The sequence below is a fragment of the Chrysemys picta genome, chromosome 17 (assembly GCF_011386835.1).
Source record: "Chrysemys picta bellii isolate R12L10 chromosome 17, ASM1138683v2, whole genome shotgun sequence".
NCBI classification, from domain to species: domain Eukaryota; kingdom Metazoa; phylum Chordata; order Testudines; family Emydidae; genus Chrysemys; species Chrysemys picta.
The window spans coordinates 1,130,706-1,154,428 of NC_088807.1; the positions used below are offsets into that span (position 1 = coordinate 1,130,706).

The window sequence follows — 23,723 nt, forward strand, 5'->3', positions numbered from 1 at the left end:
CTGGTGAGTCAGGATTTGAACCAGCAGCCCCCGGTTACACCCGCAGCAAGCCAAGTTGTAGGAAAGAGATCTTTGCTAAGTGTGCACGGAGGCCAGTGCCTGTGTTTGTCTGGTAGCCACATGGCCCAGCTTGCATTCCTTCCTGGGCCCTTGGGTGTCAGACCAAAGTAGCCAGGTCTCCCTTGAAACTGGCTCCTAGTGTCCCAGCCCAACCCATCACATGGCACTCCCACCCCCCATGTGTGCATGTCACGTGCCTTCACAAAACCCTGCCTCCCCTGACCAGAGCGGGTGAGGGCTGGATGAGCCATGGGGGGGACTCCAGCCCCCGCAAGCTTGTGGTGTCCAGGGATGAGATGGGAACTGAACTGAGCCACGCAGCAGGAATAATGTACAGTCTGGATTCAAACCAGCACCCTTGAAGTGAACAGATGCAGCCAGGGCCATCCTACCCGACAGAGGTAGGGAGGATTTCTGTATCCCCAACTTTCCTTACAGGTCAGAGGCCAGGTCCCCCGCTGGTATCAACCAATATGGTTCCCTTGTGGCCAACAGAGTCCCCGGCCACCGTGTGAACTGCACAGTCAGATTTGAAGCCGGCCGGGATGGGACCATTACAGTTTCCTAATCTGCCCTTCTCCCCAGTGATTCCTGGGGCCACCCCACGGCGTCTGGAGCCGGAGCAGGGAGCTCTGGAGCCTGGCTTGCGGCTGTTTTCTTGTGTGGTTGCTCCCTCTTATGGAGAGAGGTGGGACAAGGCAAGCAGTGTCTGTAATACTCTTCAAGAGCAGACCTCCTGCTCCACCTGGGAGGAGGGATGGGAATCCTTGGTTTACAGACAGGGAAACTGAGGCACCAAGGTGCGTTTGCCCCAAAGACCCAAGGGCTGGAGGCTCCCCTGCCTTGCAGCGTGGGGCATTATGTGCACCCAGGGCTGGGAAATGCTGCCACCCTGCTGAGCGAGGGGAGAAGGTTAATTGGGCCACACATTTATCTACCACTTTGCACAGACATAAATGATGACACAGGGTGCTGGGCTATGGAGTTTGTGACAAGAGCGGGGGAGAGAACCCAGGAGTCCTGGCTCCCAGCCCCCCCCCTGCTCTAACCACCAGCCCCCACTCCCCTCCCAGAGCTGGGGAGAGAACCCAGGAGTCCTGGCTCCCAGCCCCCCCGCTCTAACCCACCAGCCCCCCTCCCCTCCCAGAGCCGGGGAGAGAACCCAGGAGTCCTGGCTCCCAGCCCCGCCCCCGAGCCGGAGAGACTCCAGGGACCGGGCTCAGTCGGCGCAGGCGCGGTGCGCTGCGGGAGGTGCCGAGGCCGCCCCGCTCTCTATGGTTCCCGCCGCCTAGAGGCGGCTCCGCGCGGGCCGGAGGGGGCGGCCGCTTCCTGTTCTCGCTGGTCGGCGCTTCCGGCTGGGCCTCTCCCCGGGCCCCGGGGAGAAGCGGAGAGGCCGGGCCGGGCCGGCGCGGGGAGCGCAGCGGTGAGGGGGCGGGGGCTGTGGTGACGAGGCTCTATGTGGGAGGGGGTGTCGGGGGGAGTTTGAGGGGCGGGGGCTGGGGGCTGTAAGCGGGGCGGGGGGTGGCGGGGGCTGTGGTGACGAGGCTCTATGGGGGAGGGGGTGTCGGGGGGAGTTTGAGGGGCGGGGGCTGGGGGCTGTAAGCGGGGCTGGGGGGGCGGGGGCTGTGGTGAGGAGGCTCTATGGGGGAGGCGGTGTCGGGGGGAGTTTGGGGGGCGGGGGCTGGGGGCTGTAAGCGGGGCTGGGGGGGGCGGGGGCTGTGGTGATGAGGCTCTATGGGGGAGGGGGTGTCTGGGGGGGGAGTTTGGGGGGCAGGGGCTGGGGGCTGTAAGCGGGGCGGGGGGTGGCGGGGGCTGTGGTGACGAGGCTCTATGGGGGAGGGGGTGTCTGGGGGGGGAGTTTGAGGGGCGGGGGATGGGGGCTGTAAGCGGGGCGGGGGGGTGGCGGGGGCTGTGGTGAGGAGGCTCTATGGGGGAGGCGGTGTCGGGGGGAGTTTGGGGGGCGGGGGCTGGGGGCTGTAACCGGGGCTGGGGGGGGCGGGGGCTGTGGTGAGGAGGCTCTATGGGGGAGGGGGTGTCTGGGGGGGCAGTTTGGGGGGCGGGGGCTGGGGGCTGTAAGCGGGGCTGGGGGGTGGCGGGGGCTGTGGTGAGGAGGCTCTATGGGGGAGGGGGTGTCGGGGGGGGGAGTTTGGGGGGCGGGGGATGGGGGCTGTAAGCGGGGCCGGGGGGTGGCGGGGGCTGTGGTGACGAGGCTCTATGGGGGAGGGGGTGTCTGGGGGGGAGTTTGGGGGGCGGGGGATGGGGGCTGTAAGCGGGGCTGGGGGGTGGCGGGGGCTGTGGTGACGAGGCTCTATGGGGGAGGGGGTGTCGGGGGGGGGAGTTTGGGGGGCGGGGGCTGTAAGCGGGGCCGGGGGGGCGGGGGCTGTGGTGAGGAGGCTCTATGGGGGAGGGGGTGTCGGGGGGAGTTTGAGGGGCGGGGGATGGGGGCTGTAAGCGGGGCTGGGGGGTGGCGGGGGCTGTGGTGAGGAGGCTCTATGGGGGAGGGGGTGTCTGGGGGGGGAGTTTGGGGGGCGGGGGATGGGGGCTGTGGTGAGGAGGCTCTATGGGGGAGGGGGTGTCTGGGGGGGAGTTTGGGGGGCGGGGGATGGGGGCTGTAAGCGGGGAGGGGGGGGCGGGGGCTGTGGTGAGGAGGCTCTATGGGGGAGGGGGTGTCGGGGGGGGGAGTTGGGGGGCGGGGGCTGGGGGCTGTGGTGAGGAGGCTCTATGGGGGAGGGGGAGTTGGGGGGCGGGGGATGGGGGCTGTAAGCGGGGCTGGGGGGGGCGGGGCTGTGGTGACGAGGCTCTATGGGGGAGGCGGTGTCGGGGGGAGTTTGGGGGGCGGGGGCTGGGGGCTGTAACCGGGGCTGGGGGGGGCGGGGGCTGTGGTGAGGAGGCTCTATGTGGGAGGGGGTGTCTGGGGGGGCAGTTTGGGGGGCGGGGGCTGGGGGCTGTAAGCGGGGCTGGGGGGTGGCGGGGGCTGTGGTGAGGAGGCTCTATGGGGGAGGCGGTGTCGGGGGGGAGTTTGGGGGGCGGGGGCTGGGGGCTGTAAGCGGGGCTGGGGGGTGGCGGGGGCTGTGGTGAGGAGGCTCTATGGGGGAGGGGGTGTCTGGGGGGGAGTTTGGGGGGCAGGAGCTGGGGGCTGTAAGCGGGGCTGGGGGGTGGCGGGGGCTGTGGTGAGGAGGCTCTATGGGGGAGGCGGTGTCGGGGGGGAGTTTGGGGGGCGGGGGCTGGGGGCTGTAAGCGGGGCTGGGGGGTGGCGGGGGCTGTGGTGAGGAGGCTCTATGTGGGAGGGGGTGTCTGGGGGGGCAGTTTGGGGGGCGGGGGCTGGGGGCTGTAAGCGGGGCTGGGGGGTGGCGGGGGCTGTGGTGAGGAGGCTCTATGTGGGAGGGGGTGTCTGGGGGGGCAGTTTGGGGGGCGGGGGCTGGGGGCTGTAAGCGGGGCTGGGGGGGGCGGGGCTGTGGTGAGGAGGCTCTATGGGGGAGGGGGTGTCGGGGGGGGCAGTTTGGGGGCGGGGGCTGGGGGCTGTAACCGGGGCTGGGGGGGGCGGGGCTGTGGTGAGGAGGCTCTATGGGGGAGGGGGTGTCGGGGGGGGCAGTTTGGGGGCGGGGGCTGGGGGCTGTAACCGGGGCTGGGGGGGGCGGGGCTGTGGTGAGGAGGCTCTATGGGGGAGGGGGTGTCTGGGGGGGGAGTTTGGGGGGCGGGGGATGGGGGCTGTAAGCGGGGCTGGGGGGTGGCGGGGGCTGTGGTGAGGAGGCTCTATGGGGGAGGCGGTGTCGGGGGGGAGTTTGGGGGGCGGGGGCTGGGGCTGTAAGCGGGGCTGGGGGGTGGCGGGGGCTGTGGTGAGGAGGCTCTATGGGGGAGGGGGTGTCGGGGGGGGAGTTTGGGGGGCGGGGGATGGGGGCTGTAAGCGGGGCCGGGGGGTGGCGGGGGCTGTGGTGACGAGGCTCTATGGGGGAGGGGGTGTCTGGGGGGGAGTTTGGGGGGCGGGGGATGGGGGCTGTAAGCGGGGCTGGGGGGTGGCGGGGGCTGTGGTGACGAGGCTCTATGGGGGAGGGGGTGTCGGGGGGGGGAGTTTGGGGGGCGGGGGCTGTAAGCGGGGCCGGGGGGGCGGGGGCTGTGGTGAGGAGGCTCTATGGGGGAGGGGGTGTCGGGGGGAGTTTGAGGGGCGGGGGATGGGGGCTGTAAGCGGGGCTGGGGGGTGGCGGGGGCTGTGGTGAGGAGGCTCTATGGGGGAGGGGGTGTCTGGGGGGGGAGTTTGGGGGGCGGGGGATGGGGGCTGTGGTGAGGAGGCTCTATGGGGGAGGGGGTGTCTGGGGGGGAGTTTGGGGGGCGGGGGATGGGGGCTGTAAGCGGGGAGGGGGGGGCGGGGGCTGTGGTGAGGAGGCTCTATGGGGGAGGGGGTGTCGGGGGGGGAGTTGGGGGGCGGGGGCTGGGGGCTGTGGTGAGGAGGCTCTATGGGGGAGGGGGAGTTGGGGGGCGGGGGATGGGGGCTGTAAGCGGGGCTGGGGGGGGCGGGGCTGTGGTGACGAGGCTCTATGGGGGAGGCGGTGTCGGGGGGAGTTTGGGGGGCGGGGGCTGGGGGCTGTAACCGGGGCTGGGGGGGGCGGGGGCTGTGGTGAGGAGGCTCTATGTGGGAGGGGGTGTCTGGGGGGGCAGTTTGGGGGGCGGGGGCTGGGGGCTGTAAGCGGGGCTGGGGGGTGGCGGGGGCTGTGGTGAGGAGGCTCTATGGGGGAGGCGGTGTCGGGGGGGAGTTTGGGGGGCGGGGGCTGGGGGCTGTAAGCGGGGCTGGGGGGTGGCGGGGGCTGTGGTGAGGAGGCTCTATGTGGGAGGGGGTGTCTGGGGGGGCAGTTTGGGGGGCGGGGGCTGGGGGCTGTAAGCGGGGCTGGGGGGGGCGGGGCTGTGGTGAGGAGGCTCTATGGGGGAGGGGGTGTCGGGGGGGGCAGTTTGGGGGCGGGGGCTGGGGGCTGTAACCGGGGCTGGGGGGGGCGGGGCTGTGGTGAGGAGGCTCTATGGGGGAGGGGGTGTCGGGGGGGGCAGTTTGGGGGCGGGGGCTGGGGGCTGTAACCGGGGCTGGGGGGGGCGGGGCTGTGGTGAGGAGGCTCTATGGGGGAGGGGGTGTCTGGGGGGGGAGTTTGGGGGGCGGGGGATGGGGGCTGTAAGCGGGGCTGGGGGGTGGCGGGGGCTGTGGTGAGGAGGCTCTATGGGGGAGGCGGTGTCGGGGGGGAGTTTGGGGGGCGGGGGCTGGGGGCTGTAAGCGGGGCTGGGGGGTGGCGGGGGCTGTGGTGAGGAGGCTCTATGGGGGAGGGGGTGTCGGGGGGGGAGTTTGGGGGGCGGGGGATGGGGGCTGTAAGCGGGGCCGGGGGGTGGCGGGGGCTGTGGTGACGAGGCTCTATGGGGGAGGGGGTGTCTGGGGGGGAGTTTGGGGGGCGGGGGATGGGGGCTGTAAGCGGGGCTGGGGGGTGGCGGGGGCTGTGGTGACGAGGCTCTATGGGGGAGGGGGTGTCGGGGGGGGGAGTTTGGGGGGCGGGGGCTGTAAGCGGGGCCGGGGGGGCGGGGGCTGTGGTGAGGAGGCTCTATGGGGGAGGGGGTGTCGGGGGGAGTTTGAGGGGCGGGGGATGGGGGCTGTAAGCGGGGCTGGGGGGTGGCGGGGGCTGTGGTGAGGAGGCTCTATGGGGGAGGGGGTGTCTGGGGGGGGAGTTTGGGGGGCGGGGGATGGGGGCTGTGGTGAGGAGGCTCTATGGGGGAGGGGGTGTCTGGGGGGGAGTTTGGGGGGCGGGGGATGGGGGCTGTAAGCGGGGAGGGGGGGGCGGGGGCTGTGGTGAGGAGGCTCTATGGGGGAGGGGGTGTCGGGGGGGGGAGTTGGGGGGCGGGGGCTGGGGGCTGTGGTGAGGAGGCTCTATGGGGGAGGGGGAGTTGGGGGGCGGGGGATGGGGGCTGTAAGCAGGGCTGGGGGGTGGCGGGGGCTGTGGTGAGGAGGCTCTATGGGGGAGGGGGTGTCTGGGGGGGAGTTTGGGGGGCGGGGGATGGGGGCTGTAAGCGGGGCCAGGGGGTGGCGGGGGCTGTGGTGACGAGGCTCTATGGGGGAGGGGGTGTCTGGGGGGGAGTTTGGGGGCGGGGGCTGGGGGCTGTAAGCGGGGCCAGGGGGTGGCGGGGGCTGTGGTGACGAGGCTCTATGGGGGAGGGGGTGTCGGGGGGAGTTTGGGGGCGGGGGCTGTAAGCGGGGCTGTGGGGTGGTGGGGGCTGTGGTGAGGAGGCTCTATGGGGGAGGGGGTGTCGGGGGGGAGTTTGGGGGGCGGGGGCTGGGGGCTGTAAGCGGGGCCAGGGGGTGGCGGGGGCTGTGGTGACGAGGCTCTATGTGGGAGGGGGTGTCTGGGGGGGCAGTTTGGGGGGCGGGGGCTGGGGGCTGTAAGCGGGGCTGGGGGGGTGGCGGGGGCTGTGGTGAGGAGGCTCTATGTGGGAGGGGGTGTCTGGGGGGGCAGTTTGGGGGGCGGGGGCTGGGGGCTGTAAGCGGGGCTGGGGGGGGCGGGGCTGTGGTGAGGAGGCTCTATGGGGGAGGGGGTGTCGGGGGGGGCAGTTTGGGGGCGGGGGCTGGGGGCTGTAACCGGGGCTGGGGGGGGCGGGGCTGTGGTGAGGAGGCTCTATGGGGGAGGGGGTGTCGGGGGGGGCAGTTTGGGGGCGGGGGCTGGGGGCTGTAACCGGGGCTGGGGGGGGCGGGGCTGTGGTGAGGAGGCTCTATGGGGGAGGGGGTGTCTGGGGGGGGAGTTTGGGGGGCGGGGGATGGGGGCTGTAAGCGGGGCTGGGGGGTGGCGGGGGCTGTGGTGAGGAGGCTCTATGGGGGAGGCGGTGTCGGGGGGGAGTTTGGGGGGCGGGGGCTGGGGGCTGTAAGCGGGGCTGGGGGGTGGCGGGGGCTGTGGTGAGGAGGCTCTATGGGGGAGGGGGTGTCGGGGGGGGAGTTTGGGGGGCGGGGGATGGGGCTGTAAGCGGGGCCGGGGGGTGGCGGGGGCTGTGGTGACGAGGCTCTATGGGGGAGGGGGTGTCTGGGGGGGAGTTTGGGGGGCGGGGGATGGGGGCTGTAAGCGGGGCTGGGGGGTGGCGGGGGCTGTGGTGACGAGGCTCTATGGGGGAGGGGGTGTCGGGGGGGGGGAGTTTGGGGGGCGGGGGATGGGGGCTGTGGTGAGGAGGCTCTATGGGGGAGGGGGTGTCTGGGGGGGAGTTTGGGGGGCGGGGGATGGGGGCTGTAAGCGGGGAGGGGGGGGCGGGGGCTGTGGTGAGGAGGCTCTATGGGGGAGGGGGTGTCGGGGGGGGGAGTTGGGGGGCGGGGGCTGGGGGCTGTGGTGAGGAGGCTCTATGGGGGAGGGGGAGTTGGGGGGCGGGGGATGGGGGCTGTAAGCAGGGCTGGGGGGTGGCGGGGGCTGTGGTGAGGAGGCTCTATGGGGGAGGGGGTGTCTGGGGGGGAGTTTGGGGGGCGGGGGATGGGGGCTGTAAGCGGGGCCAGGGGGTGGCGGGGGCTGTGGTGACGAGGCTCTATGGGGGAGGGGGTGTCTGGGGGGAGTTTGGGGGCGGGGGCTGGGGGCTGTAAGCGGGGCCAGGGGGTGGCGGGGGCTGTGGTGACGAGGCTCTATGGGGGAGGGGGTGTCGGGGGGAGTTTGGGGGCGGGGGCTGTAAGCGGGGCTGTGGGGTGGTGGGGGCTGTGGTGAGGAGGCTCTATGGGGGAGGGGGTGTCAGGGGGGAGTTTGGGGGGCGGGGGCTGGGGGCTGTAAGCGGGGCCAGGGGGTGGCGGGGGCTGTGGTGACGAGGCTCTGTGGGGGAGCTGGTGTCTGGGGGGGAGTTTGGGGGGCAGGAGCTGGGGGCTGTAAGCGGGGCCGGGGGGTGGCGGGGGCTGTGGTGAGGAGGCTCTATGGGGGAGGGGGTGTCGGGGGGAGTTTGGGGGGCGGGGGCTGGGGGCTGTAAGCAGGGCTGGGGGCTGTGGTGACGAGGCTCTATGGGGGAGGGGGTGTCTGGGGGGGAGTTTGGGGGGCGGGGGCTGGGGGCTGTAAGCAGGGCTGGGGGGTGGCGGGGGCTGTGGTGAGGAGGCTCTATGGGGGAGGGGGTGTCTGGGGGGGAGTTTGGGGGGCAGGAGCTGGGGGCTGTAAGTGGGGCCAGGGGTGGCAGGGGCTGTGGTGAGGAGGCTCTATGGGGGAGGCGGTGTCGGGGGGGAGTTTGGGGGGCGGGGGCTGGGGGCTGTAAGCGGGGCTGGGGGGTGGCGGGGGCTGTGGTGAGGAGGCTCTATGGGGGAGGCGGTGTCGGGGGGGAGTTTGGGGGGCGGGGGCTGGGGGCTGTAAGCGGGGCTGGGGGGTGGCGGGGGCTGTGGTGAGGAGGCTCTATGGGGGAGGCGGTGTCGGGGGGGAGTTTGGGGGGCGGGGGCTGGGGGCTGTAAGCGGGGCTGGGGGGTGGCGGGGGCTGTGGTGAGGAGGCTCTATGGGGGAGGCGGTGTCTGGGGGGGAGTTTGGGGGGCAGACACTGGGACTGTGGGGAGTGTGGGGGGACTGTCGGGGAGGAACTCACTCGGCGCGTGGAGGGGGAGATGGCTCCTGAGGATTTTAGGGGGATTTGAGGAGGGTTGTGGGGCAGAGACCGTGGGGTCCTGCTCTCCTGCATTAGACTGAGCAGTTGGTGTCCCTAGCACAGGGGGGTTGAACCCAGGCAGTGACCCCACAAAACCAGCAGCTCTTGCTGGCCGAGCTGGAATCCTGGTGGGACCAGCCAGTGGGGATTGCTGAGCTCTAGCTCTCCTGCCTTGAGCTCTCGAGGTCCCTCCCAGGCCTAGGAGTCCGGCCTCAGGCAGCTCTGTGAGCGGCTTCTAGTCATTGATTCCTGTGGCCGCAGCCCAGCCATTTGGTAACTTTCCTTCGCGGGCTGAAGCAGGGAATTGCTGTCCCCTTCTCTGATAGGGAAATAGTTCTTCAGTCCCAGCCAGGTGAGCGAACGTGCTCCCCAAGCACCTGCTCAAGTCGTCATGCGCTGTTCCAGAGCAGCGGGCACCTGTCTGAACCCCCTGGAAGCGCTAGTCCCAAGCAGACGTTCATTTGCTCCATGATAACCAGAACCTGGCGGGATAACGACCGAGAACCACGACCTCGAGGGGGAAACAAGCTGCAGGAGAGAAGGAAATCTCAGCAACCATATCATGACCCTAAGAATGCCCTTAAGTAATGAGCCAGCGACAGGATATGCAGAAAGCTGACTAGCGTGGTCCCCTTTACGTCTGCACGCTCTCCAGGCGCTGCCTCTGCCCTCTGCAGTTGCCTCTTCAAGAAGCACTGAAGTATTTGTAGCCCTGGGCAAAGGACAGGAGCCGAACGTGGTCTAGTCAAAAATCCCTTTGCGTCATAAGTCGCCATTGTAGAACCAGACTGGGGGCGTTGTGCTTTAAACTCCTGGGCTGGGAGTGGGTAATGGGCTATTCTTGTTCCATGAATGCCAGCACTGGAATTCTGCCTGCGTCATTCGTGCAGCGCAGTTGCCTTAATGATATGTTCTTTCATTGCAGGACAGCGCCGCGAGAGCCAGGCCCCACCAGGGGTCTTTCTGGATTTCCCACAATGGTGTCAGTTACCATGGGTAAGTCCGAAATGATGGTATTTTGATTTTTGAAGGTATCCCCCTTCTTGTGTAAATGGAGATCTCGGTAAGACGATAGCCCCGGCGTAAAGGCGCTCAGAAGAGCAGATTTTATCGTTAACTTTTGTGGCATATTCAAATGTCAGAGGAATTCAGTGGCTGGTGCATGAGCAGCCGGGCTGATGTGTGACAGCAGCTGCGAATGCTCGGCATGTGGTGCCGGGGATCTGTGCACTAAACCACAGGAAAGATACTGAAGTGACATTACGATCATGACTGAAACCTCCAAAGGCCAGGACATCCAGAGATGAAGCCCGTGCAGCACAGAGAGGATAATGTCCTGCTGTTCTTTAGAGTCCTCTGCAATTCTGATAACCTCTAGGGTGGATTATGAAGAGTTCGTACTTTCATTCTGAATTTTGTTTCATTCTCAGTTTACTTCCTGAGGCTTGAATTTAGACTATATTCCGCGCTTTCCGACGGAATGTACCAGCCGATGATGATCTGCTGCTTTAGTTTAGGTTTCTCTCTCCTCTCGGTGTTTCCAAATGACTCCGAATTTGATGGATAAGGAAGCTGCCGGGAAGCATTTTCAATAGCAGCTATGGGATAATTTGTGGCTGGTAAAGATTTAACCAGCCACTGATTCTTTTCCTCCCCCCGGAGAAGTAACACCAACATCTTCATGAAAGAATAATGTTGAAGCTAGTTGAAACTGACTAGAGGGAGGGAAGGCAGGCACCTGCTTGCTACTGATTTACCCTGCTGCTGTGTGGGCGTCTCAGGACTCTCCAAGTCGCACTGGGGGACTCAAAGGTTTGCCTGAGGGCCAGGGTAGCAACGTGCCAGGAGCCCAAGGGATGCATCCAAGTGACCCACCATGCATCAGATTGTAGTTGCCTTGTGGTAGGCGCTGTACAGCCACATCAGAGAGAAGGTGCCTGCCCCAATGAGTAAACGATGTAAGTGTCAGACGAGAGGCCAGCCAGACAGTGATGAGCCCGTGTTGGTCAGCATGATAGGCAGTGTTTTCATGATTGGCCCCCGGCGATCGCGTTGTGGTGATTTATGATTTCTCTGGTTTTTGTCTCTCTTCCCCCCTGTCTCAAGCAGTTGTCACTGCCACTGCATGTATTGGCTGGCGGGATGACGACTCCGGGGGCATGCAGCTCCTGTCGGATCTCTGCCCGGTTAGAGGGCATCCCAGCAGACTGCTGTTAGTTTAATCACATTACTTAGGATCTGTTTTGTGTCTTGCATCTTTCAGCTACATCCGAGTGGATTCAGTTTTTTAAGGAAGCTGGGATTCCTCCAGGCCCTGCTGTCAACTACGCAGTTATGTTTGTGGATAACAGGTGAGGCTGCTGTGAGACACGGGCAACAATTTTCCATCACTTAATGGGCATGAACATACGGAACTAAAAACACTTCGCAGTCTCAGCTACAGACTTATGTCATTAGAATACCCAAAAGGAGAGGGGTATATTCTAAACATGGGACGCCCTCTGTGCTTGTGAACAACTCACTTCCTGGCTCCCTGCCTCAGTTCCCCTCTTTACAGAGGTGCTGGTGAGAAGACAGGCTGCTTTTAAAATACCTTTCAGGTGTAAATAACCCTGTGTGTGTTAAGTATGTATTGTCTCCGGTTGAGTTAAACAGCACTTGTGTTGAATAGGGACTTCCTTTCTGGGTGGGAGGGACAAGTTTGCCACTAAAGAGTCTCTTGGGTAATTAATTGTTGGAGGATAATTGCCCCCCAGGGGCGTGGGGGATTCTCCATCACTGCCCGTTTAAATCAGGATGGGATGTTTTTCTAACAGCTCCGCTCTAGGAATTAATGTGGGGCAGGTCTCTGGCCCGTGCTCTATCGGCGGTCAGACTAGTGTCACAATGGTCCCGTCTGGCCTTGGAACCTTGCTCCTAGCCGTTCTAGTCCCCATCGTTCTGTGCAGCGTCCCAGGCCCCTCACCTGCAGCCCCAGCGAGGGGACAGCTCACATTGCACCGATAGGCCTTTCCTGGGAGGAATGGACATAGCTCTTCACTCCAGCCTGTCAGCAGCGCACCTTGATCACCCAGCAGGGGTGACACGTGAGACTTCTGTCAGATGATCTGACCCTGAGCTTCCCAGCACTCGTAGGCATGAAGATCCCATGATCTATTTTGCAGGAGAAAGAAAGGGTATTAGCCCTGGTGTCCTGGCCAAATTCAAGTCTGCTTAATTGGTTACATTAACTATTAATCGGATATCTGATTCTCTTCCACTTCCAGCATTGTGAAGCGTAGCTGCATTCTGTTACCAGCTGCTGCCCTCCATCGCAGAGCTGGGATAGGATCTTTTTGTACGTTAATTATCTTGCATGGGGTTCATGGGGGTCAGTTCACTTGTAAATGCTTTGAGATCCTCCAGTGTCGGGCGTGGAAAGGCTTTACCCATTGATGAAGTATTTGCTCCATGCTTTGTTCTCTACAGAATCCAGAAGAACATGCTGCTGGACCTGAACAAGGAGATCATGAATGAGCTAGGGATCACGGTGGTGGGGGATATTATCGCTATCCTCAAGCACGCTAAAGTTGTTTACAGACAGGTAATCTGTCTGTCGGTGTGTTAGTTTGCACTGGTCACGGCAGGGACGTGCTTCCTTGTCAGTGTGAGCTCAACTAGGCTTTTTCTGTGTGGACAACCTGAGTTCGGTGCCTGGCCTTTGAACCACAGGGTGTAAAATATTCTAGGAATCACATTTTCTAAACTTCAATGACTTCTGCCCTTTGAGATTTCCCCAGGAGCAAGGCTCACATTGGGAAGTGAGGGTAATGAACCATCGGGACAGCTTTCCAAAGGGTATGGTGGATTCGCCAGGATTTGGGGACTTCAGCTCAAGGGTGGATTCTTCTTTCTTTCAGTTGCCAGTTACTGGGCTAGATCCAGGACTCACTGGGGGAAACCCCCTGGCCTTGTTGTGCAGGAGCCCAGACTGGATGATAGTGGTCCGTTCTGGCCTTAAAAGCTATGAATTTCAAAGCTATGGCAGCCCATGAAACCCTTCCTAGTGTCCTAACGCGTTCCCGTAGCACCTTCTGTTTAAAGCTCTCCGCCCGCTCTGAACCCCCACGGCCAGGCTGGACGACAGGAGGGGAGCCTATGCCCCTGTTTTGTCTATGGGGTAAAGCGAGGCAGCAACGTGAGGCCGGCTGGCTGGAGTCACATAGCAAGTTACTGGCAGAGTTTGGAATAGAACCCAGGAGTTCTGACTCCGGCCCCTTTCTCTGAGCGCCAGACACTGCTCACGCCCCGATGAATGCTGAACTCGTGAGAGGCGAGGGGAAGAATTGAAAGTGCTGGACATTAGTCCATTCCTATGCCAGATCCCTGGGCAGAGCGCGGCTCTGACGCCTGTTCGGAGCCGTCCGGTCCATCTGAGGTAGCCGGGTCTCCATGCTGCTTCAGCCCTAAGAACCATCCCGAGGAGAGTGCGAGAAGCATGTGGGTGTTCGCTGCGCTTGAACGGAGCCTTCATGTCGCGTTGGGACTTTGCCTCCACGCTATCAGTGAGAGCAACGTTGACCTGAAATCCTGTCTAATGAGAGATTGCCTTGGTCTCTTTTAGGAGATGTGCAAGGCAGCTACTGAATCGGTGTCCTCCAACCAGCCAAGTATGCAGTCAGAGCTCCGCAGGAACGCCAACAGCGGTATGTACGGACCCATGGGACCGCCCCTGGGCTTCGGCACGTGCCGTAAATCAGGTCTCTCTCCCCCGTTCTCTGCCCTCCGGAACACCTGAGCTTAGCCTCCCATCTCCTCCGAAACGGAGCGTCGCGGCAGCTGTCTTCATCTTCAGTGCTGACGTGTAGCCCCTGGGGACCACAGGTCCCAGCAGAAGATGCACTAGGTTGATTCTGTCTGTCTGGTGATTCCCGCTAGGCCAGATGTCGCCTATGGGCTGCTCTTCTGTATTCAGAGGAGGGTGCCATTCTCTGGGACCCTCTTTGGCCACTCTCAGTGGCTTTTCACTTCCCAGGACGCAGTCTCTTGTCTTGATGAATATGGTACTAGAATTGCTTGGCAAATGACTTGAGTGCTGGCTGTCCTGCGTTACTGGGGGGTATGCAGCAGTTGTAATACCCATCGTCCTCTGCGCCACTCCGTTGTTTAACCGGGCAGGGCTAGCCCCTTCTCAGCCTGACCAAGCCCCTGGGGTTTGGGGAGCTAGGGAGCAGAACAGGAGCCCTGCTCTATGGTGTATGCTAGGAATACGTCACCGGGGCCTGATTCTGCTTCGTCACCAGCTATTCTTGCCTTCCAGCCGCCACCCGTATGATCGCTAACAGTTTAAGCCGAGATTCGCCACCTGCTACCCCTGTCCGAAGACCTGACACCAGTACGTCCAAAATCTCTGTTACTGTATCCAACAAAATGGCTGTGAAGAACGCAAAAGCAGGTATGAGGGAAACCTTTGAAATGCAGCATTGGGAGCTCTTTTTTTCTCATTATTCTAAAGTGTTATGTACTGTTGCTGTGAGCTACTTACCAGCTGCTGTGCTCCACCCCAGAGCTGGTTGGGTTTCAGTGGTGCGCGAGGTGATTTCTGTCGGGTTGTGTGATTACTGATTCCATTTTGGGATACGGGGCTGTAAGGTGCTGTGTAAATGTAAATGACTGCTCTAAATAACTGGAGGGGGGAATCTCAAGATTGCCACTATATCCATAACCTCCCACTTCCAGGTCACCAATCAGATCCAGCCTAGCCTAGAGGTGCTGCCATCTTGTGGCTGTTGGTGGGTGTCATGGTTCAGGGGGATTTCTGCCCCTCTGTCCCCTCTTGTGGTCTCTTCCAAGTGCACCTACTCCCTCACGATTCTCCCACTCTCAGACTGGGATACGAGGCTACGGCACTCTGCTTATGCCCACTGGTGCTACTGACCTCAGGAGCCTCAGGGCTGTTCCTCTGGGGGCTTGTGGCCAGCACTGAGCATTGTTTAATCTCAGCAGGAGGAACCCGGATAGAGCCTAAACCAGCAAAAAGCCCACCTGCGTGTTGACCTGCCTAGAGGCTCGTCTTCCCTTGGCAGAGACCCTAGCAGACGGGTCACCCGCAGCCCGGGGAAGTTGGGGGGCAGTTTCTCCCTGTTAACTGTCTCCCCTCCAGGGAGCATGTTTCTTTAAATCCACTTCAGGCTTTTGAGTCTTTCCCCATCCCCGGCACGCTGTGTGTCGCAGTCCTGGGAAAGCTGGGCTTGGCAGGGTAGCAGCATATCACAGTTCATTGTTGGGGGTGTTTGCTATGGGGCTCGTATCTGGGCTGTCGTCTGTTTTCCTGCCCCCCTCCCCCCCCCCTGGTTACTGAATTAATGCAGTGTGGGCATAACAGTAAACGTACAGAGCATATCAAATTCATAGATCGTCCCAGGCAACTCCAAATCCGTCAATGGGGTCTCAGTCCAGGTCCCCTCGCTGAAATCCACCCCAACCACTAACAACAATAGGGGGCTGTCAGTATTCCCAGCAGAGGAGCCAAGGACTGCATGAACAGCAGAGCCCAGCTCTCCTGGGAGTGGGGGGCTCCCTGTATGGTACCTGGTTGGAGAGAGGGTGTCAGTCCCACGGCTGGCAGGCCTGCTAATGCTACAATCCTACTCAAAGCGCAGCTGGGTCTCAGGTGATCTGCACGGCGACTTTGGGGGGTATTCCTGCCAGGTCTAATCCGAAGTCCAGCCCTGAAATGCACCTAGCGACTCTGGTTTTGTATTTGCCTCACTATTAGCTGGGCCCTGTAAGAAAGGGATATGGTGGAAAAACAGGGCCACGGAAATAAACCCAACCGTGTTCTTAAATCGCTGCGTAAAGGCCTCTGGGCAGGAGTGGTGACCAGGGAACCTTTTGGGCCATGTAACGATCTCCCCAAAGCTCTCTGGATGGAAGAGGGAGCTCAGACTAGTTCTTGGGAAGACAAGCTGCAACAGAGCAAATGGCCGAGCTCCGGTTCCTCACAGCTAGCTGGATTGGCACACCCAGAGCAGCCTGCAACCCTGCCCCAGTTCCGCGGATGAAGCAGCAGAGGGAGTTTTGGAGTGAGGTCTCCTTGTGGAGACGTCAGTTAGTTCTACCAAATCCACTCCTGAGCAGTGCAGTGTGGTCGCCAGGGAAAGGACCCAAGTCCAGCGTGGGATTCCGGATCCGTAGTGGTCTTTGATTGGTCCCTTTCCCCGATCTGTTCAGCTGCAGTGGATCTGCCAGGCACTGAGGTCAAGCAGCTGCCGCCTCTGCAGGCTTTCTGGAGAGCAGAGAGTGCATCACAGCAGCTCTAGGACACACGACGACTGTTGGGCTGCAGCGCCATCCGTACCTTAATCTCCTCTGCCACCGAGCCTCTGGATGGAGTGGGATCCCTAGAGCGCGGGAGCTTGGAGTTAGCCAAGTCTGATCTCTTCTCCCCTTCGTCTTTTCCCCAGCATTATGCGATCCAGCGGACGAGAGCCTGGTGGGCCCGGTGAAACGACGGCGAGTAACCGCGGAGATGGAAGGGAAGTACATCATCAACATGCCAAAAGGTACCACGCCCAGGACTAAGAAAATCCTGGAACAGCAGGCAGCAAAAGGTACCACTGGTATGTTCTTAGCCCCTTGGCAAAGCATGTGTCTGTCTTCCCCAGATCCATCTGACGAACCCTGCATCAAGAGAGACCAGGTGGAGGAGGTCATATCTTTTATTGGACCAACTTCTGCTGGTGAGAGAGACCAGCTTTTGAACCGCACAGAGCCCTCCATCCGGTCTGGGAAAGGAACTCTCTTTCCCAGCAAAGTGCAAGGTGGAACAGTGTTTAGCACATTCAGTCTTACGATCTGTGCTAGCAACTTATGCTAACCAATCTGTTCCACTCTGTAGTTAGCTGTGGCGCTCCGGGTACCCTTCCTAGCCCCGAAGAAGAGCTCTGTGCTTGTCTCTCTCACTCCCCTGGTCTCTAGTGTCACGGGAATGACATGGCTACAGCTGCACTGCCTGCAGCCTGATGTCTTGCTGGCTGTTGGTGGTGAGCAGAGACCTGGTGCTTAAGACACGCTTTTACAATGGAAGGTGAACAGTACTTCCTTCTCCACGCCCACTCAGCGAGCCCGTGTGACTAGGAAGGGGGGGAGCCTGTGAGACTGACAACCTAGGGGTCACACACACGAGGTCTGATCTAGACGTGGGTTTGGTCCCAGCGGGTGTGATACAACCCCTAGTGTGGTACAGAGGTGCCTTGGACTGGTGCAGCTTATTCCTCGTCCCATGTGGAAATGGCGGTACTGGGGTAAAGCATGCAGGCACTGCGTCCACATTCGGGGATTGTGCACACTCAGTTATGCTGGTACAGTCAAAGGGGGGCACTAGACAAGGCCTTTGTGTATGTGGGACTTTCAAGGGAGGCCTGAAAGCCAAGGTCCTGTTGAGAGTCCCGCAGAGAGCCTGAGAGCACCTGGCTGGTTTCTGAGAGAATCCTGGCCAAGTGTTCCTTTCCCGCAGCGTTGAGCAGCATGTTGTACCCTGGCCGCTGTGCTCCACTCCAGAGGTGGCTGCATGTCAGGAGGGCTGTGCGCACTTGACATCTTTGCAGCTCTTTGTGAGACTTTGGAGGGAAGAGTGGGAGAGGCATGTCAGTGTGGGTACCGTCTGCAGCAGGGTTTGCAGCATGTGCTGTTAACGGGCAGGGGAGGGATGTATTTATAGAGGTATGGTGACCATTTCCTGCTGAACCTTGCTCACATCCGACAGGATGCCCCTTGCGGTTTTCTTAAAACCTTCCCCAGTTTCCTTCTTGTGGAAGCCTGAAAGCACTTCTCTCGTCTTTGCTGCTGCCAGGTGTGCCCAGGACATCTGTGTTTGACCGGCTGGGAGCTGAGATGAAGGCAGACACAACCACAGGGAATAAGGTGAGAGGGAAGGGTGTTTCCATGGCGGTGAGAGAGGGCAGGGGCTGCGAGCGCCCTGCGTCCTGACCACAAGTCCCTTGCTGTGCCCCACTGAAATCCAGGGGATGGCTCACCATGAGGGTGGGACTGTCTGGCTCCTGGTGTCATAGCCAGGCGTGTGCGCTTTGCACAGGCAGGACAGAAATGCTGTTTACGGGGGGGGTCCCAGAGCTCCTTCTCATCCAGCTCGGTGTTACCGCTCTGGGGTCCTGTTCTGTGGCCCATCGCTGCTGTACCTGGGCTCCCAACCTGAGCGTGCCTGTTCTCACAGCCACCTTCACTGCTTTCACGTTGATTCGTTCCGGATCCGCTGCCACGGTTGAAAGGCTGAGAAGGGGTCATTGGTCACTTCTGCTACAGCCGGTGTGCTTTAAATCCGAGCGACCGACCCTCCGCTCCCTGGCTGTTCGTGGCCTCTGTGAAGAGATTCAGTCTGGGATCCATTCCTAGTGGACAGGTGCTCGCCTCACAGAAATAACCACGATACTTAGCGGCCCAGTTGGCAGCCTTAACCAAGAGAGGGTGGTAAATGATCCGCGGAAACGAAGGTCCCCTCTGGGCCATGGTGTGCATGTTGCGGGGAGGGGAGAGGAGGGGAAGCACCTGCCCGGACGCTTCTCTGCCTGTTCTGAAGGTGGAGGACTTGGGTCTCTATGGTTGACACTTAACACCTGTCACTATCAGCACATTCACATCAAAACCTGAGACAGAGAGTGGTGCTGGACTGGGATTGGGGCATCCTGGGATCTGTCCGCCAACCTCTGGGTGACCTTGGGCTAGTCATGCCCCTCTGTTCCTCAGTTTCCCCATCTCTGCTGTGGGCTAGATACTGATCTCCTGTTCTACGTCAGAGCAAGGTGGTTGTGTGGTTATTAACCCGCCGGAATTGTATGTCTCTCTCCAATGAACACGAAGTGGAAGAATATTTTACCGACCGTGCTCTGTTTTAGGAGAAGAATAATCCCTTGCTCTGATCTACCACTTTTTGTCAGTGCATCTTGGCGCACATTGCAAAAGAGGGCTATATAATGTCCCCCAGCTGGGGAAACTGAGGCACGGCGCAGGAAGGGGACTTGCCCCAGGTCACCCAGTAGGCAGGTAGCGGAGCTGGGAACAGAACCTGTGTCCCAGTCCAGTGCTCAGTCCACTAGGCCACACTGCCTCCCCATTTTTATTCCTTTTGATGCATTGCAGCCTACAGGGGTCTTCAGCCGACTGGGGGACGCACTGGAGGCAGAGGAGGACAAAGCCGCAGAGAGTGATGACGACTGCTCCGTCCTGCAGTATGCTGGCGTCCTGAAGAAGCTCTCCAAGCCTTTACGCAAGGAAAGTGCCAAACCAGGAGTAACCATCAAAGCAAAAGCCACGAGCTCGGAGGCAAAACCAGCTGTGACGACCATTCGCCGACTTGGCAATAAGAGCTCCGGCCTGGCGGTGAAGGAAAAGAAGCCGGAATCAGCGTCCAAAGTCAGCGTCATCCAGAGACTGGGCAAGCCCGCCCTGCCCACCGAGGCCCAGGACAGCAGCGTCACCAGCACGAAGAACAAAGCTGAACCGCAGTTCAGGGTCACTCTAAAGAGGACTTTGGGTAGCGCTAAGGTAAGCAGCACCAGCGAGATCTATAGCGCTCAGATGGACAATACAGGGACTGTTAGTGTCTTTAAAAGACTGGGCAAAAAGGCAAACTGATTGGTGAACAGCGCCTGGAAGGTTTGGTTCTGTAGCCGCTAGTGTCCAAACCACTTTGTCTGCGTTGTTATCACTCTCTTTACGTGCATGAAACCCTGTGTGGGGGATTCCCAGAGACCCGTCTCTGTCTCCTTCGGCAGGATCGGGGCGCCTGGCCTAGACCCAACTCGGCTTGAGTGGAGTGTGCGTGTGCTCTGCTCCTGGTTCATTCCTTACCATTAAACTCAACGGGCACAAGCCGCTGTGTGAAATGAGTTGGGATTCTTGCATGGTGGCTGCCAACATCAAAACAGAACCATCACAATTGGTGTGAGTTGTGCGCCCCCTTGTCTGGAGGCCTCAGCAGAGAAGACCAGGCGAGAATGGGTCCTGGAGACTACGCCCCTACTCCCCGCAGTGGGGCTGCGACACGGCAGAAGCCTGGGCTCTGGCTAACGGAGGGCTTTCCTCTCCCAGGCTGTCGTCCAAGCGCCTTTCACCAGCGCTAAAGTGCACTGAAAGCTTTTTTCTATTCTTTTTTTCTATCTTTTTCCCTCTGCAGGTTCTTGCCTGTATCTAGGAAGTAGCGTCTCGAGGTCTCCGTACAGAGATAATACGGAGTGGGGACACTGCTGGAACTCTTGAGTCTAAGAGGGTTTCCTAGCAACCTATAAAACCAAACGTAAGGGCTCCCGGACACTGCGCAGGCGTCTGTTTGAATGTAGTCAGTCCAAGAGTATTAATCTAAGACCCACGGGAGATGTCTCTTCTCCTTCGGTCCTCACACCTGCTCGTGTCCCTGTGCTAGCGTCACTCCACCTGCCTGCCCAGTACAGCATTACACTTGTGTTCCAGGCATGGGTTTCCACCCGGATCTGTGCAGCCCTTGCACCCTGAGAGTGTGGCATGGATTCGAACAGGTCCGTGGGCAGCTCCAGAGTCTGCCAGGAACATGCTAAGAGTATGCATGGCCTGGATTTGTTTGGTCAGTTCAAGAAGAAATATTTTGTTTGGGGGGGATGGGGAGATACTTTGTTCAGATGTCTGGGCAGTTGCCCTCAAGTGTAAAAGCAGCACAGTTCTGCACAGGGCCAGTTTCTCTTCGGATTTCCCAGCTCCGAGTCAATCGGCCTCACCCCCAGAGGCTAGAGCCTGGCCTTGCTTTCCAGGAGGCAGCGTAACTGCCCTCTCCTGACAGGATTTCAGCACCCTCGTGCTGAGAGGTTTGGTTCTGAGTAGCACAGAGATTCAGCAGGGAAGTCATTTTGCACATGTGCAAATACAAAGGCAGATGTCTGGCTTTGATTACTTCTCAGCGTCTCTGTCCCACGGGGAGGCAACAGGCCTTGCTCCCCTTCCTAAAAGGCAGGACTCCTGTACATTCTTTTGTGTAGGGAGACTAGCCCATTATGCAGCCTGGGACAGGAGCCAGGGTCACTCCCATGCTGTGTGGTGGCCCCCGTTCCGAGCGGACACGTGTCTGTATCAAAGAACCACCGGGGCAGCTGGTGCCGCCACTCCTGGGGGAAGCCTGTGCAGAGAGGCTGAGGACTGAGTCCTGGACAGCAAGCTCCTCTCTCCACTCTAGGGCAGAAGGTAGCATCTGGCAGGGGCAGCTTGTCCTGTTCTGTGGGGAGTCACGGGCTGTCAGGCTGTGGGCCGGCTAGTTCAGAGGGCTCTGTTTGTGCTCCTCTTCCCCTCACTAAAAGGGGTTACTCCTCCCAAGTAGGTACTGTGGGTGGGGGAGAGGGGTCAATGCCTGTCAGGCTAGCTGGGCAGCTGTTAGGAGTTCACAGACAAAGCTTGGCGGTGCCGAGAGAGGTTCCCTGCTGGAGCACCGGACTAAGGTGGTCACGTGCAGCCCACAGACCTGGAGCATGGCGTGCAGCCGCACTCCTCCACCCTCCGTTGGTGAGTGCTGCAAGATATTCGGATAAAGAGCACTAGGCCCGTGCTAAGTGGGTTATCTTACTAAAGAGAGTGTAACCTGCTGGATAGGTCCCAGCCGGCAATGCTCCGTCTTGGCTGGGAGCGTCTGCGGGACGTGGCACCGGAGCAAAGAGGAGTGGCTGCCGTTGGCTTCCTTGCCAACTGATTAAATGTGGTTGTCACTGTAGACCACCTCTGCCCTAAACCCAATGCGGAGTTAGCCTGCCATGTCGTCGTGCGGTTTCAGGTCTCTGTATTGGTGCTGCAGCTGAGGCACTGGGCTGAAGAACCGACTCAATCCAAACAACAATTCTTCCTTCTTCTATCTACTGTTCTTTATTAAGCCAAACAGGAGGTTTAATGTCTCTGGATGTAGGCCTTCTCCTTAAGGAGATCCTGTCGCATTTTTTGCTGTGGCTTTACTGCATCCCATTAGCTTTTCTTATTTTATCATCTGTTTTTAAGTGGTTGCCTGTATTGGCCTTCCTGTTTGTTCTGAAGTGCTAACTTTTCTTGTGAAACGCCCGCTTTGCAGGTTCCGGAGGCTTTATAACGGGGTTAAAACTCAAGTGTTCAGCTGTGGGACGGAGATGAGGAGGCTGTTTCTGAGGGGAGGGGATGGGGTCATTGGATCCAAGAAAGGGAAGTTTGGGTGTGTCTCTCCCCTCCCCTCCCAAGACAAAATAGGCAAGTTGGCATAACCCGTTTCTGGGAGTTTTGGTCGTGCTTTCGAAAGGAAGGTTAGTGTTCTGAATGTTTTTAGACTGTTTGATGCAAAATACTTTTTTTAAGAAGGAGAATGAAATCTGCGCACCGGCTACGTTGTGCAGTCAGCGGCCGTAGAGGCAGTAGAGATTTGTGTAATGCACTCAAGGCACGTGCCATTATTCTTCAAGGATTTGACGTGCTGTTGCAATAAAGCATAAAGAAAAGAGATACTCCTCTCCTCCCTCCTTGGCCTTTAATGGATCTCTGCTGCTCGGAAATCCCTCTACTTGCTTTTAAAGGAAGATACATGGTCTGGGGTCCTTTGCGGCTAGTCGACTTACTCAGCACCTCCAGAGCCTCCATGTGAAAAGGGCTGCACAGCGGTGGATGTTATCCCCTCTCACAGATAAAACTGCTACCCAGAGTGCAGCGGTGACCTGCCCAAGGAAGGGTCATGGCAAATCCGGGGCAGGGACCGGAGTCCTAGGCCCAGGTTGAGATGTCCGGCTCTTGCGCCTAGAGACTAACCCGCTCCCTCCTGCCCAGGATACTCAAAGCATTTTACCCCGAGCAGTTTTGCAGGGGGCGTTGTGCTTTATTGAATAGTTTTTTCCATTGACTGTGCTCCCTGGGGCAAAACTACCACAACGTTGCGTGAGACACTGTTGTCTTGCTCGTCTCTCCTCCGTCACCTGGCAAAAGAAAATCCGAGGGTTTTAATTAACACTTGTCTTCCTGCTCCTGCTCTTCGCCAGATCCCACAGCCAGAAGGGAGCTTTCTGATCGGCTGGTCTGACCTGTCTAACCCACCTGCCCTCACTACTGTTGCTTCATCCTTCCCGCCCTGTGCTGCTTTCACTCAGCAAGCTCTTTACCGACAATGTTGCTGAGTTCTGCCCCTCTCTTCCCCCCCGTGGGGGATACTGCCGTCTCTGCTTCCTGTGCCAAGGGGTAGCATAGCAGTGCTGGTAAGCAACTGCTGTGCCCCACCCTCCCCTGGGGTTGGGGTGATGGGAGAGGAAGGGATGTATGGAATAGACACACTGCAAAGTGTGTAGGATACTACCCAAGAAGTGTGATGTATGTTGCAAATACACTATATCAAATGCTCCTACACTGGACCCCTCGGCTGATTTCAGTGCTAACTTCTCTTTCTGGGTGTCTGCACAGGGGGGGAGGGGAGTCCCCCCACAACCTCATGCAGTGGGGCTGATGGCTCTCGTGCCCCCACCTCCCTGAGACTGACAGCCCATGTGGCAACATCTACACGGCTCCTGTTAGCACACCAGCCTGAGTCCTGCGGGCACCCGTCTGTGCTGGGCTCACCCTGCTGCAGTGTGGATGTGTGTCTGAGGGAGTGGGACTAGCGCCTGGTGGGGCCTGGGCTCCGGGGTTCTGCTGGCAGCTGGCCAGGGGCTGGGACTGCTCTCCCCCCCCGGACGCCGGGGTTCTGCTGGCCAGAGGCTGGGACCTGCTCCCCGGACGCCGGGGTTCTGGGGGCTGGGACCTGCCAGCCCCCGGACACTGGGGTTCTGCTGGCCCCCGGACGCCGGGGTTCCTGTTCCTACCATTAGTCCAACACCTCACTGTTTGCTGCTCCAAACTCAATTATGCTCTATGGAAATTTATGCAAATCTATGGAGCGGACAGATGGGCGGGGCTCTCAGGGGGCCCCGCCCACCAGGGTTGCTGCGCTGCTAGCGTGCGGACGTGGTAGTCTGAGAGACGCGGCGCAGGCGCACTGGGCCCCAACCCGGCGCAGGCGCAGTGCGGCGCCGCCTGCCGATGCCGCTTGGCCGCATGCGCAGCGCGCC

General features: G+C 60.7%; 1 protein-coding gene across 6 annotated transcripts; it reads left to right on the forward strand.

Moving 5' to 3' along the window:
* Positions 1-1,333: 1,333 nt before the first annotated feature.
* C17H19orf47 (chromosome 17 C19orf47 homolog) lies at positions 1,334-22,133 on the forward strand. 6 transcript variants are annotated; one of them, XM_065570922.1, is made up of 10 exons: positions 1,334-1,483; positions 9,587-9,657; positions 10,925-11,012; positions 12,130-12,244; positions 13,265-13,346; positions 13,961-14,095; positions 16,107-16,262; positions 17,495-17,565; positions 18,799-19,203; positions 19,835-22,133. In XM_065570922.1, exons 2-10 carry the CDS (start codon positions 9,639-9,641, stop codon positions 19,850-19,852), a joined length of 1,089 nt encoding a protein of 362 aa, XP_065426994.1. In that variant the 5' UTR covers positions 1,334-1,483; positions 9,587-9,638; the 3' UTR covers positions 19,853-22,133. The 6 variants fall into 6 exon arrangements, with proteins under 6 accessions (XP_065426994.1, XP_065426995.1, XP_065426992.1 ...); XM_065570923.1 differs by having other exon boundaries at positions 1,335-1,483; positions 16,107-16,253; XM_065570924.1 differs by having other exon boundaries at positions 1,430-1,503; positions 16,107-16,253.
* The last annotated feature ends 1,590 nt before the right edge of the window (positions 22,134-23,723 follow it).

Coding starts and splice junctions, on each gene's coding strand:
- C17H19orf47 (XM_024112418.3), top strand. CDS start 9,570: ATGTTCTTTCATTGCAGGACAGCGCCGCGAGAGCCAGGCCCCACCAGG. Junction 14,096..16,106: donor TGTGAAGAACGCAAAAGCAG/GTATGAGGGAAA, acceptor TCTTTTCCCCAG/CATTATGCGATCCAGCGGAC. Junction 17,566..18,798: donor ACACAACCACAGGGAATAAG/GTGAGAGGGAAG, acceptor GATGCATTGCAG/CCTACAGGGGTCTTCAGCCG.